The sequence below is a fragment of the Crotalus tigris genome, unplaced genomic scaffold, assembly GCF_016545835.1.
Source record: "Crotalus tigris isolate CLP2741 ecotype Arizona unplaced genomic scaffold, ASM1654583v1 scf7180000018954.1357295, whole genome shotgun sequence".
NCBI classification, from domain to species: domain Eukaryota; kingdom Metazoa; phylum Chordata; class Lepidosauria; order Squamata; family Viperidae; genus Crotalus; species Crotalus tigris.
In genome coordinates, this window is record NW_024097293.1 from 946,727 (window position 1) to 967,467 (window position 20,741).

The window sequence follows — 20,741 nt, forward strand, 5'->3', positions numbered from 1 at the left end:
GGGTTGAACTTTGGAGTTCTTAATGATCTGAGCCTGGATGCTTGTTTGTGTAATTGTGCAATAATGATGCCCTCTAATTTGGAATGAAAATCTATTAGCAAACAACTACCGTAAGTTTGGAGAGCACAAAAAATTCCACAAATTATGCTTTGTTTTGAATTCTTCTCCAGAAACCACACAATTGCATAAGCAGGAATTGAAGGTTGGAGAGCATTCAGAACACCAAAGTTCAAGATGAACTTTTGATAAACAAACAACTTTCATTTTTCTCCTTTCAACATGAGAGAAGATCATTGTGTACATTGTTTAAATTACTTTATCTGTTATTTTAGTCTCTTATTTTTTCCCAGAAACCATATTCCAAATGTCCAGGTACTGCCTGACTCCAGAACAACTCTAGGAGGCTCATGGTAAAACTGACAAATAAAAATACAACATAAATAAGAAACAAGATAATAACAAAACAAAACAAAGCAAGCAAGCAAACAAACAATTGGTCCGTCCCTTTAACAACCCAGAAAACACATAGCAAAGACATACCACATCAGGCTGCAGCCATCCCAGCAACAGCCTGAGAGAAAATATCATAAAATGTAGACTGATAACTGAATTTTAAGTTAGCACAGGATTAGCTCATTTTGCAAGCTAGACATCTGATTGGATAACAGAATTCTAAGGATCAGTTGGACAGTTAGAAGCAGATGGAGAACTTTCTAAAATCAAAACCTAGCAGAAAAGTGAGTTCCCTCAAATGTCCATAGGCATATCAAATCTGAATATTTTTATTAGAACCCACTTTTTATACTTGGTAGTATATTTAGTTTTGATTCTTCTCTACACAATAGGCTTATGAGTAGGTTGGGAGACTGTGTACTGTTTGGTTCAAGGTCACATCCTGGCTGTGTAGATACAGTATGTTTAATCTTGTTGCTAAATTAGCCTATATTTGGGGTACAGACATTAAAATGAATTATAAATTAATAACAAAATGAATTTACAAAACATACCAAGCCACAAAAACAAAGAAAGATTTATTACTAACTAGATTTAGACTATATTTCTCATAAAGCCATTAGATTCTTTAATTCTACAAGGTTTCAGTACCCTAGCTATGATGAGCCATGAGTTTTCTAAACTGTAGACAAGAGAGATTTCATATGTTAAACCATAATTAGCTTCACTGTACCTTAACTAAAAATAATATGTAAATACAGTTGTAGTGGTAGATTAACATGCCGTTCAATCCCACAAATTGTGATTTATTCTTCATGTCATAATTAAAGAAAATATGATATATTGTGATATATGAAATCTGCTACTATAACACTATACTATATTGTATAACTCTATACTATACTATGCTATACTATCATCAATAAATTCACACCAGGCAAAGATTTTCAGTGTTTGTTGGCTGGAAACTAGCATTTCAGGATAAATGAATTTTTTATATCAATCATAAACATAAATATTCCAAGTGAAAAAAAGTAGAAATTTGGATTATATAACTTTGCTAACTCCTTTAATTTGTCAGGGCCTTCAGAATTATTAACTAATTATACCCCCCCCCCTTTCTTCACTTGCCTTGCAAGCATTGTTTGGATAGTCAACCGTAGGCAAGATAGAGGGTGAGAGTGAGAGGGTAATCCATGCATGTATTAAAATGATCTCTGGTTGTTGTTATTATCTTCCTGGACTGAACTGCAAGTTGGATAGCAGACATGCTTAACTGTTTCTGGCATGGAGTTTGATGGGTTATTTTAAAGGATGAGGAATTGCACAAGAGATTTTGGAAGACCTTCCAGACCAACCATTCTTTATCACACAAAGTAAACAAGCTGTTTCTAAAAGCAAATGGACTTTCCCCCACCAGCATTGGATACATGATCCAGAGCACTTCCAGATGTTATTAATGAATTGTAATTTATAATACAACAAAAAGAAATCATCTGTGTTTAAAGGAATGCAACATTTTTCCCAATGCAATGTAAGCTAGGACTGTGATCCACAAGGCTAATGAGATAATAATAATAATAATAATAATAATACCCCAACAAACATCTATATCTGCCTATCCCAGGTCCTTGGTAAGGACTTGATAGGTAGACAAAAATAACAAATCTAGTCTGAACATCTGGCTAACTATTATCAATAATAATAATAAAAGTTGGAAGGGATCTTGGAGGTCATCTAGTCCAACCCTCTGCTCAGGCAGGAAACCCTATACCATTTCAGACAAATGCCTTTCCAATCTTTTCTTAAAAACTTCCAGGGTTGGAGTATTCACAACTTCTGGAGGAAGGTTGTTCCAATAAAATGTGGTTATTTTTTAAAAAATATTGTGAATGTCTTTGTTGTTTGTACTACAGTAAGCTGATCAAATCAATCTTTATTATGGTGAAAGACCAAAGAAGGTGTGGTATAAGGAATTGAAAAATATAAAAAATAGAATTATATAAGAAATTAAAAAGTATACAAACCAATCCAGCTTACTCTTTTGTAAGTATGTTTTCTTTTTCCATTTAGTCCTGGAGTTTCCTTTATAAGTAAATAAAGTTTGTTGATTGTGTTGGGGAGGCTAATTGGCAAGATTATCCCTTTCCTCTTTTATATATATAGGGACAATGATTGTAAGCCCCTAGTCTTGGATGCTCAGCCGTAGTTTCAATACAGATAAAGAGAAAGCTGAGTAGAAGTGCAAGTTGTTTTTAAAGGTCTATGGTGTGATTAGGTCTTCTCCTGGCTCTTCCCTGATCTTAGCTGAGTAACATGTTTCTTGATCTCTGTCACTGCTGTCCATATTGGTAGATTCTCTATATTTTGATTTCCACTTCCATGAGAAGTGTCCATACAGTATAGAGTTCCCAGAAGCGTGCTACCCATATCCCCAAGATAATGTAATAGTTCTCCATGGCTGGGCCTTTTCTTTGGGAGCTATTAAGCTGATTTTTCGTCCCTGCAGCAACTTCATCTGCAGTAATTTTCAGGGATGTCTTTTTATAAAATATTTCACTGGTTGAATTCTGCCTGTGAAGCTACAGTACATATAAACAGTAGCCAGCTGCCAGCCTGGTTTCTTTCCTCTGACTATTTACCAGTCCTTGGAATACCCATTGCTCTGCTTTCACTGAATTAAAAGTGCTAATTCCACAGAAATGAAGTGCTTTATGACTGAACGTAGCAGCAATAATTTCATGATGTGCTAAGAGTTAACTTATTTGATATTTGTTCATTTTCCAATTGAGACAGTGTTTGAATATCATCTTTTTTTGCAGTTTTCAGAAGAAGATGTGGCCGAGCAGATCTTATAAAAAGAAAGAGTATAGTGCATTTTTTTCAGACCTGTCAGATTTCTTGACCAAGAGTGAAAATGGCCTTTTCTGTAATGTTCCTTGTATACACATGGGTTTTCACATCATTACTTATGAAACTCGAAAGTAAGGATTGAAATCTCTTATAATTGCTATATAATTATAATAGCTTTTAAATTCTCTGATTATCTGATGAACGCAAATATACATTATACTACATGTGTATATAAAAAAAACCCTAATCTAATCTGGATAGTTAATACAGCTTTTGCTTGATCTTTTTGTTGATCAGAGATAATACTATTATAATACAGAGATAATACTATTCTGTTTGGTCGATGCTCTGTTTTTAATGATTTAAAGGAGACATATGCTTCTAGAAAAAGCTGAAGTTGCTTTAAAGAATTCCACGAATACGTGAAACTTATGTCAGTTCTAGTAGAAAAACTGGGATACTACTAAAGCACAAAATACATGATATTCTCAGGATATCCTAGCGTGGGGAAGGCATTATGGATAGTGGTACAGTTGAGTAACAACTGATGACCCTTATAAAAATTTATTTATTTAATTTTTATCCCACTTTTATTATTTTTATAAACAATTCAAGGTGACAAACATATCTTTATAGCAGCTGTGAAACTGTGGGAAAGTCAGGCCTGCTGGTCATTTTTTCTGACCAAACTCAAAAACCTTTGCCAAAAGATGGCCCACAGGCCTGTTAGCCTCAGAATTCCCAAAAGAAATTTGTGGAACTAAATTCCTAGTCTTCTTCTATTTTTTTTAATCACTATTTTCTTCAAAGAGGTCCAGTTTTTCTCCCCCACCCTTTTCTTCTTCTTTTCAGCACAATCTCCACCATGTGTTTTTCCATTTCTTTATGAGGGAAAATATTATCCTTCGTGTACCACAGATGGTTCCAGCAGGGATATGTCCTGGTGTGCATTAACTGATAACTATGATGAAAAACGCCTATGGAAACAATGTGCTGTTACTGGTAAGATGTACTACTAGTACCACTATACTACATCCAACAGTTTGGGGATTAATGCAGCCTTCTCAAACATGGGTTCTTCATGTAGGAAGCACATCACAATAGTAGTGGGGGACTTTAACTACCCTGACATCAACTGGGAGACAAACTCTGCACCAAGTGGTGGAATCAAACAGATTCCTGACAAACCTAGCAGACAACTGTCTCCCAAAAAGTAGAGAAGGGAACTAGAGGATTAGCCATTTTGGATCTAATTCTCACTAACAGAGATGAAATGATAGAAGGTGTTAAAGCCATAGGAATCTTGGGAGGAAGTGATCATGCAATATTGGAATTCAACATTATGGAAACACAAGCAATAGAACACAGTCAAACTAGAGTCTCAGACTTCAAGAGAGCTAATTTCAATAAACTTAGAGAGGCCTTGGGAAAGATTCCATGGATGAGAATCCTCCATGGGAAAACAACTCAAGAAACTTCGGAAATTTTGAAAAGTGAGATAACAAAAGCACAGTCTAACACAGTGGTTCTCAATCTTTTTAATGCTGCAACCCCCCCACTGGTCGTAAGTCGAGGACTACTCAACTGGTGCAGCACCATTTGCAGAATGGGACTTTTGGCGGGCTCAGCAGGGCAGAGACAGCCTGGACAATTCCTATTGGCATTTGGAAGCCAATAGATAACTCTATTCAAGAGAGTCTATTCTATTGGCTTTCAAAAGCCAATAGAATAAAAGGGAGTAGCACAGCTAAGGAAAAGGGGAAAAAATGGCGGACTGCATTGTTTGGCGACCCCTGTGAAATGGTTGTTCGACCCCAAATGGGGTCCCGACCCACAGATTGAGAACCACTGATCTAACACAATACCAACAAAGAGGAAAAATAACAGCTCTCAAAAGAAACCAGCATGGCTGCATAAAGAACTCTCTGATAAATTGAAAGATAAAAAGGACAAGTATAGAAAGTGGAAAGAAGGACACATAACTAAGTCAGAATATCAGCAAATAGCCTGAGCCTGCAAAGATGAACTGAGGAAAGCTAAGGCTCAAAATGAACTAAGGCTTGTGATCAAAGTCAAAAATAACAAAAAAAAGTTTCTTTCAACACGTAAAAACAAGAAAAAAGTGAAGGAAACAATTGATCCATTAGTGGGTGAAAGTGGCAAGAAGATGACAAGCAACAGGGAGAAAGCAGAACTATTTAACTAGTTTTTCGCATCTGTCTTTACACAAAGGGAAAAAACAGACCAACCTATCAAAAATAGTGCCATAAAAACAGAATAGAAACACAAGTTAAGATAGGCAAGAAAATGGTAAGTAAGCACCTGCCCAGCCTAGACGAGTTCAAATCACCAGGACCAGATGGATTATACCCCAAGGAACTGGCAGATGTGATCTCAGAATCACTGAACAATATTTTTCAAAGATCCTGGACCACTGGGGAACTACCGGAGGATTGGAAAAAGAGCTGATGTAGTTCCCATCTTCAAAAAAGGAAAAAAAATGGATCCAGGAAATTACAGACCTATCAGCCTGACCTCAATACCTGGGAAGATTCTGGAAAAGATAATCAAACAACGAATCAGCGAACACCTAGATGCAAACAAAGTCATTACTAAAAGCCAACATGGGTTTGTCAAAAACTGATCATGCCAGACAAATCTTATTGCGTTCTTTGACCAAGTGACAAAATTAGTGGACCAGAGGAATGCTGTGGATATAATTTACTTGGACTTCAGAAAAGCATTTGACAAAGTAGATCCCAACCTACTACTTGATAAGATAGAAAAAATGCAGGTTAGACAGCATCACCCACTAGATGGATCCGTAGCTGGCTGACTGGCCACACTCAGTGTGTGATCCTCAATGGAACCACATCTACATGAAGGGAAGTGTGTAGTGGGGTATCCCAGGGCTCTGTTCTGGGCCCAGTGCTCTTCAATATCTTCATCAATGATTTGGACGAGGGGATAGATGGGGAACTCATCAAATCTGCAGATGACACCAAGTTGGCAGGAATAGCCAACACTCCAGAAGACAAGCTGGATCTGGACAGACTTGTACACTGGGCGCTATCTAACAAAATAAAATTCAATGGTGAAAAAAAGTAAGGTTCTACATTTAGGCAAGAAAAATGAAATGTACAGGTATAGTGTAGGGGGTACCTTGCTCAATAGTAGTAACTGTGAGAGGGATCTCAGAGTCCTAGTGAACAATCATTTAAATATGAGCCAGCAGTGTGCTGCAGCTGCCAAAAAAGCCAACACAGTGCTAGGCTGCATTAACAGAGAGATAGAATCAAGATCACGCGAAGTATTAATACCACTCTACAATGCCTTGGTAAGGCCACACTTGGAATACTGCATCCAGTTCTGGTCACCACAATGTAAAAAAGATGTTGAGACTCTAGAAAGAGTACAGAGAAAATCAACAAAGATGATTAGGGGACTGGAGGCTAAAACATATAAGGAACGGTTGCTGGAATTGGGTATGTCTAGTTTAATGAAGAGAAGGAGGAGGGGGGACATGATAGCAGTGTTCCAATATCTCAGGGGCTGCCACAAAGAAGAGGGAGTCAAGCTATTTTCCAAAGCACCTGAAGGCAGGACAAGAAGCAACGGATGGAAGCAACCTAGAACTAAGGAGAAACTTCCTGACAGAACAATTAACCAATGGAACAACCTGCCTCCAGAAGCAGTGAATGCTCCAACACTGGAGGTTTTTAAGAAGAGACTGGACAGCCATTTGTCTGAAATGGTATAGGATTTCCTGCCTGAGCAGGGGGTTGGACTAGATGACCTCCAACGTCCCTTCCAACTTTATTATTATTATTATGGATCATCGCACAGTCAGCCAGATGTTCAGACTGGATTTGGCATTTTGTCTACCTATCGAGTCCTTACCTAGGATCTGGGATAGGCAGATGTGGATGTTTGATGGTATTACAGATATCGTCGCAGGATGGAAGCAGTTCCTAGTAAGGCTGCCTTTTGCAATTGACTAATAGTGAATTTGTCATTGCCAATGGTATTCAAGTGGTGCTCCAGTTGTTTTGGGATTGCACCCAAGGAGCCTATCACTATTGGTACTACCCTTGCTTGCTTTTGCCACAGTCTTTCTATTTCTATATGTTGGTCTTTTTATTTTGTTATCTTCTCCAATTCTTTCTCTTCTATTCTGCTGTCTCCAGGCACTGCCACGTCCACTATCCAGACATTTTTGTCTTTCTTATCGACAATTGTTAAGTCTGGGGTGTTATGTTGCAGGTGCTTGTCTGTTTGAATTCTGAAGTCCCAGAGCAGTTTAATTTTATCATTTTCTATGACTTTCTCTATTTTATGATCCCACCAGTTTTTGCTTACAGGCAAATGATATTTTTTGCAGATCTTCCAATGCACCATTGTTGCTACTTTGTCATGCCGCTGCTTGTAGTCAGTCTGTGCAACAGCTTATCAGGTGGTCCACTGTTTCTTCAGCTTCTTTGCATAGGCGGCACTTACTGTCTGTTGCTGTCTTCTCTATTTTGACTTTATATGCATTTGTCCTTAAGGCTTGGTCTTGTGCAGCCAGAATTAGTCCCTCTGTCTCTTTCTTCAATTTTCCTGCTCTTAGCAATTGCCAGGTCTTGTTATTATCTGCTTTCCCAGTTATTTTTTTAATGTATTGGTCATATAGTGCTTTGTCTTCCCATGCCTTTATTCTGTTCTTCATTTGGTCTTTCTTGTAGGCCAGTTTGGTCTCTCCAGTAGTCAGTAAGCCTTCCTGATATACTAATTTCAGTGCATGTTCATCATTGTTCTTCCGATATTCTTCCAAAGCCATTGTTTCTTCTTCAACCATCTGATGTATTTGTAGCATTCCATTGCCTTGGTAAATAAAGTTTATCAATGTCACTGCGTGGATGAAGGGCATGATTCATTGTCATTATTTTTCTGGTCTTCCTATCCATTGCTTTTAGTTCTGCTTGAGTCCAGTCCACTATTCCAGCTGTGTACCTAATGACTGGGATTGCCCAGGTGTTGATTGCCTTTATGGTATTTCCTCCATTGAGTTTGGACTTTAAGATCTTCTTCACTCTCTTGATGTATTCACCTCTAATCTTTTTCTTGACTTCAGTGTGCTTGATGTTGTCAGCTTGAAGGATACCCAAGTATTTGTAGTAATCTTCCTCATCCAGACTCTTAATGTTATTTTCGTGGGGCATCTTGATTCCTTCAATTTTCAATACTTTTCCTTGTTTGATAGTAAGTTTGGCACATTTGTCCAAGCCAAACAAATGTGTCTCCTCCTCCTCCTCCTCCTCCTCCTCCTCCTCCTCCTCCTCATTATTATTATTATTATTATTAGTGCTGGGACTGCCGATACATGCATTCCCCTTTTATATATCTCATGGCTATGCTGGCTAAAAAATGTGGAAGAATTTACTACACAACTGACTGCCCCAGTCTATGATAAACTCCCATTCTCAGAGGTATTATTAGAAAGTCCTTGAATTATTTTTGACAATATGATCTGCAATTAGTGTAAGGTCGGACTGAATCACAAAAAATGGAACAGAAACTTCTTTTTCACCTGCAACATACAGAATTTTTTTCGTGTGTTCTAAGAAAATTTTAGTGCCTTTACATGACAACTCATGGGAATACTAAAATCTTGTGAAGTGCTATGGTCTTATACAATTTCTGCTGTTATCTTTCATGTTGTGGATCCTTGCCCAAATTCTATAATTTTGTGTCACATCTGCTTTATGGACTGCCTTTTGATGATGGAATGTGATATTACAGTATATTGTATCCAGGAAATATGGCTAGTGGGAAAATGTAAAAAAAAAAAAAAATTAAGCCACATACCACTGTTTATCAGCCATTTTCTTCATAATACCGAGCAATGTGATCATGCCCAGAGCAGCCACTAGGTCTATTCATGCACATTCTGAAGCATATTTTTCAAATCATTTTTAAAGTATGCAGAGTTCTATTTTGTATTACAGTATTTCCTATAATCCCATGAGTATACTGGCATGTTATCAATAATGTTAGCATGCCAGTTAGCAAGAGGCATCCCATTTACACAGGTACATCAAATCTGGCCTGTCAAAAGTGCAGATGACCATTAGATATCAGTAGAGATGAAAGAAAATTCTGTCTGCTGCCATCTGCATTTTATAGCCCAAATATACCAAGTCTAATTCATACCTTGCCTGGAAGAGGGATAGCATTTGCATTTTTAAAATTTATTCTGCATAAAGGGAAATACAACAATACGATATTGTTGTTTCCAGGGCCTATAGTAGCTTGAAATGGGGCATTTCTGGAATGATTTTTTTTCTGTACTGTTCCATTAGCAATTAGTAAGCAAGCATTGATTGACTTATAGTAGTTCTGGCAGATGTGAAGAGAATCACAGGTTATCTTCAATGGGGTTTGCAAAGGATTGGAAACTCTTCATGGCTGGGGTATTCTATTTGCAATTCATTATATTTATGTGCAATATGTAGCTTTTCCTCTGACTTTTACACTTTAGCTTATTCTGTATTATGCTGGTGACAATATCAGTATTAGAAAAGAACCTTCTCTGCAGTCCAAGTTTCCATGATTCTAACTACCATATGTCCCAAGTAGCACAGCCAATGTCATGGGACTGTGGGAATAGTAGTCTAAAATATCTAGAGTACCTCAGTTAATGTGGAATAATAAACAATCATTATAATAGTGATGTGTCTGCATAATTACTGGAATAATGCTGTGTTAGTAGTATGTGACTAACCTAATGCGCATTGCGTTTGGAAACAATGTATGTAGCAAACTCTCTCCATTGTATATCTGTGAGAAATGAACTTAATGTATTACAATGTGTATTTCAATGTGTATTCCTTTGTTCCTGAGAAAAGGGAAGTATAAAACTGAAGTCTGAACCTGCCCTCAGGGTTCAGAATTGCTAGTTGCTATTGCTTCTGAACCTGCGCTATAAATCTCTCTGCTAAAACCCTCTGGAATTCGTAAGAGTCCTTTCGTTTTCCACAAGATTTCTGGCGACTCCGCCAGGACTCTTAGGAAGAGGCCGTTGACCTTCCAGATGGACTGCCCTGGTGGGTAGCCCCTCTCCTAACTACCGCTCCTCCAAGCCTTTGTCTACGGGGAGACCTTGACGGGATGGGAGGAGAACTCACCCGCCAGCGAAGCACTCCAGTCAAAGATCCACCGAGGGTAGCAGACTGGTCTTTAATGCACGGAAGGGTCTGGAACGCCTGCAGGCAAGTATTATAAAAGGGGATACCTGATTCCATTTGGATCGGAAGAGGGGATTGATCACCCCCTAGAAGACAAGGCGGTGTCCTTAAGTCTTCAATAGGTAGGATTGTGTGGATGGTTAAACCATTGCATTTCCTGAAGAGTGACCGTTGGAACGTCCAGCACTCCAGGTCGGTGGTAGTGTGTTAGGGAGAAATGGGAGGAAACCAGACTAAGAAGGGCGTTCGTCAGACACCGCTTCAGTGTATGTTAGGAAATTTCAAAAAGGGTTTTAAAAGGGATTATGGGGACCCATGACCAAACCCAGCCATGTTAAAAAGATTCTGTGAATCTGAATGGACCATCTTTGGCGTAGGGTGGCCCAAAGAGGGATCGGCGAATCCCGAACTCGTGGCACGGGTTCATCAAATTGTGACTGGAAGTGGTCATTGGGATCAATATCCCTATATAGACCAATGGTAGATCAATATTGAAGAAAAGCTTCGATGGTTAGCAACCATCTGTCAGATAGAATGTGCTAAAATATATTTGGCAAACCAAAAAGCCAAACCTCAGACAAAAGCTAAGATTTTGAGCCAGGAAGAAAGGGAGGAAGTTGCCAGGCCCCCGCCCTATGTTCCTAGAAGAGAAGGGGGATATATCAGCAAATTCCACCCCCTCCGGTTGAAAGAAATGAAGTCCATCTTCAACCAGAAGCCGGTATGAAAAGAAAAATAAAAAAAGATAGAACCATTCAGAAGACAGATCAGGACTTGGATAGCAATGACAGCAAAACATCAGTTTCTAGTCGAACTAGAAGTAAAATGAGGGTAAAAACAGAAGAAATGATAGCCTCTCAAAGAGAAGTTTTGGTCCCTGGACCAAATAACACCAATATCCCGATGCTCCAGTATGTTCCCTTTAAAATCACTGATCTACTCAATTGGTGTCGGCAATATGGACCATTTTCAGAAAAACCTCAAGAAGTAATAGACCTATTCTCCACCATTATTCAGACGCATAATCCCACGGGGGATGATATGCAACAACTTATTTCTACTTTACTGGATATGGAGGGGAGAGAGAAATATAGGTTAGGAAAATTAAAAGTACTTGCCCGCCAACACCCCGATGAGGGAGCGAATTATCAGGCAAACAGAGATACTGAAGCAGTAGAAGAAAGACCAGACTGGAACGCTAACGATGGACAACACCACACTTTGTTGCAGAATTATCGGCTTTTGTGTTTAGAAGCCCTGAGAGCAGCTGCAATTCATCCAGTTAATTATGCTGCAGTAACTAGTATTTGGCAAGCTAAAAATGAGTCACCAACTGCTTTTCTTAGCTGACTGATAGAAGCTTATAAAGTAAACACAGGTCTTGATATGGAGGTGGCACAAAATCGCCCACTCCTAATTGAAAGATTTATCACCCAAAGTGCCCCAGACATAAAGAAAAAGTTACAATGCACAGAAGGGGCATTATGGAAGAATATAGCAGAGATCATGGAAATAACTCAGAAAGTGTTTCGTAACCATGAAAAGGAAGAAGAATGTAAGTCAGATCAGGAAGAAAAAAGGAAGGTTGAAATGTTAGCAGTGGCCTTGGGGGGAATGCGTATTGGACCCAACCAATGTGCCATCTGTAAACAGGAAGGACACTGGCAGTGCCCCCAGAGGAATGACCAACCTAAGGGACAATCTCGCCAGTATGGAAGAGAACAAGGAAGAGAATTTAGAGGGACCTTCCAAAGAAGTTATAGGGGAAGCAGGCGTCCAGCCTATCCCAGTCAGATGGAAGAAAGAGAAGAAAACATGATCGGCTTAGGCGACATGGAATGGGGAGACTGAAGAGGACCGGGTTCTATGGTCCCACCCCTGGAGCCCATTGTTAAAATATGGGTGGGAGGACAGATTGTCACAATTTTAGTTGATACGGGAGTCACCAGATCGGTCCTAAATAAATCTATTGGCAAACCATCAAACCAGACAATCCAAATTCAGGGAGTATCCGGAGAAACTCAATTTCGACTACTCCTGGAACCCCTAACATGCCAAGTGGGAAAAGGAATCATTAAACATCAATTTTTATATGTCGCAGACTGTCCAGTCCCATTATTGGGAAGAGACTTGCTAAATAAGTTAAAAGCAACTATTTCCTTTGACAATGGGAAGCAATTAATTCAAGTGCGCTACCCAGTGGAAGAAATATGACGCTTGATGATAGTGACAGAAGAAGAAGTAGAAAGTACTAAGTGACAACAATTTAATGTCCCACTCATGTGGGCAGAGGATAACCCCCCTGGATTTGCGAAATATGCCACGCCTGTTATGGTGGAACTAAAACCACAAGCATATCCTGTTAGAGTGCCTCAACGATACTGTACTTCAGAGGCTGCTATTGCCATTCAAGAATTAATCCAAAAATACTTGATAGCAAAAATCATTAGAAAAATTCAGTCACCCTGGAATACTGCAATTCTATCTGTTCGTAAGCCTGATGGACAGTGGAGACCAATGCAAGATCTCTGCCCCATTAATAAATTGACCTTAACCCTACACGCAACTGTTCCTAATCCATATATTCTTTTAAGTACAATACCTGCATCCGCTAAATGGTTTTCAGTTGTTTTAAGTTGTTTTTCACCATACCTTTAGCTGAGAATTGTCAGCCGATCTTTGCATTTGAATGGGATAATCCAAAGACAGAAGTTAAGACTCAATATACCTGGACTAGACTACCACAAAGCTTTAAGAATTCACCTACGTGTTTTGGTCAAATTTTAGCCCAAGATCTTGCATATTTGAAGTTAGTCAGACAAGAGGACTGTTGCCTTCAATATGTGGATGATGTTCTGATAACTGGACAAAACAGGGAGGATTGCTTTGAAAACACATCCAGACTGCTCCGAATGTTACAAGACTGTGGCTACAGAGTGTCCAAAAGGAAAGCACAATTAGTTCAAATGACTGTAATGTATTTAGGCTATGAACTATCACAAGGACAAAGAACTCTGGGCCCCCAGAGAAAGCAAGCTGTGTTACAGATTCCCATCCCCCAAACAAAACAGGAAGTTAGAGCCTTTTTGGGAATTAAAGGCTTCTGTAGAATTTGGATTCCTAACTTCGCTCTCACAGCTAAACCACTGTACCAAGTTTTAAGAGAACCAGAAAAGGAACCCCTTTTGTGGCAACAAGATCAGACCCAAGCAATGAAACACCTTTAACAAACCCTTACCACAGCGCCGGCTCTAGGACTACCTGATATATCTAGGTCATTTTCACTTTATGTCAATGTGAGACAGAATGTGGCTTTAGGAATCCTTATCCAAAACCAGGGAAATTGGAATCGCCCAGTTGCTTATCTGTCAAAACAATTGGATATGATGGCGCAAGGATGGCTGCAATGTTTAAAAATTCTAGCAGCAGTTATGCTGTTACTACAGGAGGCAAATAAGTTAACCTTTTCTGCTCTGGTGGCTGTTTGTACTAGTCATGCCCTGCAGACGATTATTGACAATAAGGGACATTTATGGATTAGCAATCAAAGGATGCATAAGATACAGGCTCTTTTAGTAGAAAATCCACAAGTTACACTGCAACAGTGCTCTACTCTCAATCTGGCCACTCTTATGCCAATACCAGATTCAACTATGCCCGCGCATAACTGCATGCAAACAATAGAACTACAATATTCTTGCAGACCTGACCTTACGGACCAACCATTGCATTATCCAGACTTTCAGTGGTTTACTGATGAATCCAGCTTTATGGATCAAGGAATTAGATACTCTGGTTATGCAATTGTTTCTCAAACTGCAACTGTAGAATCAGCACAATTACCTAGCCAAGCAAGTGCGCAATTTGCAGAATTATATGCCCTAACCCGAGCATTAGAAATAGCTGCAGGAATGATTTTAAATGTATATACGGACAGTAAGTATGCATTTTTGACAATTCATGCACATGCAGCAATCTACAAAGAAAGAGGAATATTTGGACTCCACAGGCAAGATCATCCAATATGCAACTTTGATTAAAAGACTTATTAAAGCAGTCCAATTGCCTTCTAAAGTTGCAATCATCCATTGTCCTGGACATCAAAAAGACTCAAGCCTTATTACCCAGGGCAATAGGAAGGCAGACAAAGAAGCCAAGAGAGCTGCGTTAGAAGGCCCCCCCTCCAGTCGGATGTCACCAGGTTCATGTATTTAGACACTTACTTAGAACAACTTGATCCTACATATACGAAAGAGGAAAGTCAAAAGATGAAGCAGGATGTACAAGCCGAACTGGTTAAAGGCTGGTACACCCTTCCCGATGGACACATTGCTGTTCCTCTTGCGCTTGCCCGCCCCCTTATTTTTCAGGTCCATAAGCTACATCATTTGGGAAAAACTGCATTATTACAGCAGCTTGAACAATTTTTCTATCTTCCCTTTGCTTCTTCGCTAACAGCCCAAGTATGTTCTCAATGTTCCATTTGTGCCCAAACCAATGCACGCCAAGGACCGGTAGTACCGCCTGGCCAACAACCAATCGCTTATTTTCCAATGGACTATGTCGTTGTTGATTTTATTGATATGCCTAGGAGTAAGAAATATGTAGCCCTGTTAGTTATAATCGATACCTATTCAGAGTGGATTGAGGCCTTTCCGACTGTAAATAAGAAAGCTATACAGGTTGCCAGAATCTTTCTTAAAGAAATTATTCCTAGATTTGGTTGCCCTTCTAGGATTTCATCAGATAAAGGCCCTGAGTTTGTACACCAAATTAATAAGGCTTTAGCCCAGGCATTAGGAATTAAGTGGAGATTTCATTGTGCTTTTCACCCCCAATCGGCTGGTAGGGTGGAACGTGCTCATCGCACAATTAAAACCCTTATTACCAAATTTTGTTTGGAAACTCATCTCCATTGGCCAGACGTTTTGCCCATGGTTTTGTATGCAATCAGACTGGCCCCCTGCACTAAATTACAACTTAGCCCTTATGAGCTCATGTTTGGCCTTCCCCCTTGTCTATTTAAACCTGACAGTCAGGGCTGGCTGGACTTGGCTCATAATGGGAGAATAGACCAACAGAAATTGTTACATCAGTTACAGCTTCATAATTTAGCTGTTTCAAATTTGCGCCATTATATGATGGAACAACAACCCCCTCCAGTGGTCACGGCAACACATGGGTTCAAACCAGGAGATAGAGTATGGATAAAACACTGGAAATCAGATCCCTTGAGCCCAGGACTATGTACTGTTGTCATGTGTTCTCCTTTGGCAGTGAAAATCTTGGAGGGAAAGTCCTGGGTCCACTGGAGTAGATTAAAAGTAGCTGCACCTGCCGATCCAGTAACTTACAAGGTGGATAAAACTGACAAACCTTTCGTGATAAAATTTACAAGAAATACACCCTGTTGAACCCTACCGGCAACGGGTTCTCAAACACGGTGTGAACATCAGACCTTGCTGAGATACTCCGGAAGCTGTCTCTAACATGGTGGAAGACATGAGGATTCTACAGCTCATAATATTTGTTGGCCAAAGAAGGAGGGGTATGTGGAAAATTCAACCTAACAAACTGTTGCATCGAAATAGATGAAAGTGGAAAAGTATTGAAGGACATAACAGACAAAATGGTCAAACTAGCTCACGTTCTGGAAAGGATTTAATTTGGAAGCCAAATTTTCAGGATGGTGGCCAAAGTTACCAGGCCTACAAACCATCATAGTTATAGCAGTCTTAATTAATTCTAGGATGTATTTTGATTCCCTGCTTACTCCTCTGTGTTGTAGCAATGATTCGAAGGATCTCAGAAAGTACAGCCCAATTAACTGCAAAACATGAAACAATGTTAGCTTTATGGGAATATAAAATGTTGCCCCCTAAAGATCCTGAATTGGAGATAGAATAATGGAAGTTTAAGTAGGAAAACTTCAAAAGGGGGGAATAATGTGGAATAATATACGATCACTAGAATAATGATGTGTCTGCATAATTACTGGAATAATGCTGTGTTAGTAGTATATGACTAACCTAATGTGCATTGCATTTGGAAACAATGTATGTAGCAAACTCTCCATTGTATACCTGTGAAAAACAAACTTAATGTATTACAATGTGTATTTCAATGTGTATTCCTTTGTTCCTGAGAAAAGGGAAGTATAAAACTGAAGTCTGAACCCGCCCTCGGGGTTCAGAATTGCTAGCTGCTATTGCTTCTGAACTTGCGCAATAAATCTCTCTGCTAAAACCCTCTGGAATTCGTAAGAGTCCTTTCGTTTTCCACAAGACAGTTGCCCACTTGTGTCTGTATTTATATTTATACATTGCTCTAATATGTATTCACAAAGTGCTCTTCTCTTTGCCTAGAGTATGGAGGCAATTCAGGAGGAAAACCCTGTGTCTTTCCCTTTGTTTATATGAGTCATGTTTACTACACCTGTGCAGGCAAATCTGACCGTAAAGGGCCATTCTGGTGCTCTACGACTGGGAACTATGATAAGGATAAGAAATGGAGCTACTGTGCTGATACCAGTAAGTGAAATTGAGGACTGTTAGATTAGAAGTCATGGTTTATGGTAAATTAAAACCTTTTATACAGAATATCCATTTCTGGTTTGTGCTGACCATCAACAATTATAAGGAACTTGCATGTAAAATAGAACAGAAAAGGTCAAATGTACAGCTTTTTTCATATATAATAAAGCAAATCAAAGATACAGTAAATTTAGATATTTTGGGGAGATAGAACTTTGTTATCATTCAATGGACAGTTGTGTAGTATAAAATGAAGGGGTACAATTAAGGCCCTGGTTCAGCCAAAAATAAATATTTTTTCCCATTAATCTCAAATTTTCCTTAATAGAATTAATGTTTTGGATATAAACTTGCATGCTATTATCTATAGTACTAACGGACTTACCTCTGAGTAGATTTGCTGAGGGTTACACTTAAAAAAAATACTCAAACTGTATTAATTGATGGACTTTAATAGTATGACAAATGATCATTCTCCTTTTCTTCACCTTCTTCCAGGACTTGATGCAAATTATCCCACTAATCCATGCATCTTTCCTTTTATCTTTGAAAATAATCTTTATTCATCCTGTACAACAGATGGAAGATCTGATGGAAGGCTTTGGTGTTCTATTTCAAGTAATTTTGATATTGAGCCTATGTGGGTATACTGTGAGCCTTCAGGTAAGCAAAACAGACAATGGAAGTAACCAGACAAAGCATGGATGTAACTTGAATCCACGTTTTGTGAAAAAAGACAAGCTTTGGGAAGAAGAATTGTTTAATAGTCAAGAAACAATCCATCTCATGGCTGTGGGAGTTGTAATAAAAAAAATCTATTGGTTACCATATAACCTCCCTATTATTAAATCTCCCTTCTTCATGTGTTTTGGTTCCAGTAGCTACCTATTTTTATGCCTGCTTTTCTATGTGTTGTAGGGGAAAAATGAGGGGTCCAACTTTGGACCTAAGTTGTATGTAATATTTAAATATCTGTACTGCAATTCAGCAGAAAGCAAGTCAAGTACTTGGAATTCAAATGCATTAAAGTAACAATATGCTAAGAAGTGAAAAAGCTAATAGCTAAAATGCAAGAGTAACCACTAAGAATTCAAAATTTTTAAGCAGTGACTAAATAACAATTTAGATCTTTTGTTTTTTCCATAGGAAAGTGTCAAGATTAATCTTATCAACTAGAGCAGACATGTCAAATTTGTGACGTCATGTGACGTCGTGTGACATATCGGGACTGTTTTGCCATTGCCGGCAATGGGGTGGGCAAGGCTTCCATGTGACGTGTCTGGCCTGCGGGCTGGCAGTTTGACACCCCTGAACTAGAGTGATAACATTATGGCCTACCTCATAATTAATGAGTATTTGTAATTATCATGTGACAATTAAATAAAGATAAAATCTGAATAAATCTATAAAGAGGGTTTGTAATTCCCCCTTCTTTAGATTCCGTTTCCTGGCCTAGGGTACTTCACCTATCAATAAACAAATCTACACTTCAATTGTATGTTAGTTTCTTGTTCAAAAATATTCCTTTGGAAAATGCTGTTTCAGTATTGTGTTCTTCATTTCCATGCCACAGTATGGCAGCAATGTGGTTTCTAATCCTTTATTTACATTACTTACTATTTTGCCCTAATGTGCATTATGTACAGAATTTGAACATTTGATCATTTCCTTTTATATCTGAAAAGAATATTTCTGACTACAGAATGAAGTTAATCCTGTTCATCCTTAATGCTCATACCAATCCTTTTCTTACATTGCTTCAATCAAAGCTTCTTCCTCTTTGCTGGGTTTCCTCTATAGATCCTGCCCCTTGTAGTTTCCCATTCATATACAGGAACAAATCCTATTATTCCTGCATCACAGATGGGATTTTATTCAATCAGCTATGGTGTGCCACAACGACAAACTACGATAACGACAGAAAATGGAAATCATGCTCCCTTCAAGGTAAGGGAGCAAGAAGCAATTGCCTGGCACACTTGTGGGTGATCTCAAATCCTCTCCTTGTCTGGAGAGGAATTATTGAAGAGCCAGTCTACTCACTGGCCTTTCCTTCAGATGCACTTTTTGTGGAGACATTTCAGTGTGCCATTCTTCCCCAGAAGCCCAGCGAAGTGTTAAAGATCTATACTAGATGTTCTCCTGGATATTGGGATAGGATGTCAAATGGACTGTTTAATGTTTTTCTTGGGTTTGTTGGGTTACAAGTCGCAAGCACTCTTTAGCTTTATATTGTTATTGGGCTATTCAGTTCTTGTTTGTTGTGTTTTTTTTAATCAATTAGCCACCTGAAGTCACAGATATGGGTTGGATGGACATATGAATCGACATAAATAAGATTTTTCCTTTAATCCCTTTCCCAAATTAGCAAGAAGTGGAGGCTTTGTCTCTTTTGGTGAGGTCATTGCATCATACTCCAAGTATTCTTCTCTGCTTAATTAAAATATGAAAATGTTCCAGTGTGATACCCTTTTGACCCACATAGAGTTCTAAGTACTTGCTTTGTTTCCATTTCTTGGACAACTGAACCAAACTCTCTCCCAATTTTTCTTTGTCCTCCCTACATTGACAGAATATGGTGGGAATGCCAATGGCCAGCCTTGTGTCTTCCCTTTCAACTACAAAGGAGAGATGGTTACCACTTGCATTGATGAGGATGAGAAGAATGAGAAGAATGGGAGATTCTGGTGTGCCACTACAGAAAATTTTGATGTGGACATGAAATGGAGCTTCTGTGCTGATACACGTTTAAACAAGAAAAAAGGCAGGTAGCTCCAAGATATCAAGATGATGATAAATGGTTGGATTTTGGAACACAGTACAATTTTATTTACATTTACTTGAAAGTAAGCCATCCTGGGGCAGATTTTTAAACCAAAGGACTATTGGTTCAATCTTTTATGCAGCTACATTTTCTCTTTGCACAGGTTTGAATCAAATAACTATCCTTTACCTCTACTATATCCATTCAAAGTGTTATCTGCATTTAAGAATTGCTATGTCCCAAGCCTTTATAATGACACATTTAGTCTGATAGTCTAAGATAATAGATGAACAAAAAGTAATACTAAGGGTAATAGTGGGACTCCCAGTATGCCAAAGTTTTGGGTGTACATCAAATATTGCCAGTCTCTGATGCTGACTTGGCTGCTAGACACTGAAAGTCACAAGTGAATCCTTGTACTTTAGGCCAGTTTCAATTCTAGCACAACCACTTCATACCTTTTGCTTACTGATTCCACAAAAGAGAAATATAAACATTCTAAGAATATTGTCATTTAGGATGTTATTGTTACAAGCAAATATATTATTTAACTTTTCATCCAAAGTTGAGTATAAGATACGACAATTCATATCCAACTTGTAGTTAATAGTTGTGTTAATAGTTTCAGTCTTGAACTAATTACTTAACAATAAGATTTATTATTACTTTGTTTTTGTGTGTATGTTGTTAAAAGGAAATAGAAGATAGATAAAACAAATTAATAGAGTCTGAATTTTAAATTTTGCTTCTTGTTAATCATGGGAGAAAAATCACTAAGGGGGCTGTGTAGCACTTTGAAGTTGAAAATTAAAAGGATTAAAAAAAATGGTATACAAACCACCCGCCCACATCTCCTTAAAGCAGTCACAACTTTCCCCAAGATTGCACTACTGCTTTGCTGTAAAATTCTGA

At 38.6% G+C, this 20,741-nt stretch overlaps 1 protein-coding gene across 1 annotated transcript; it reads left to right on the forward strand.

The window, feature by feature from the left end:
* Positions 1 to 3,417: 3,417 nt before the first annotated feature.
* LOC120314596 (epididymal sperm-binding protein 1-like) lies at positions 3,418 to 20,107 on the forward strand. The gene is made up of 7 exons (XM_039357860.1): positions 3,418 to 3,437; positions 4,159 to 4,308; positions 16,898 to 17,062; positions 17,564 to 17,728; positions 18,866 to 19,012; positions 19,638 to 19,833; positions 19,993 to 20,107. Exons 1-7 carry the CDS (start codon positions 3,425 to 3,427, stop codon positions 20,105 to 20,107), a joined length of 951 nt encoding a protein of 316 aa, XP_039213794.1. The 5' UTR covers positions 3,418 to 3,424.
* The last annotated feature ends 634 nt before the right edge of the window (positions 20,108 to 20,741 follow it).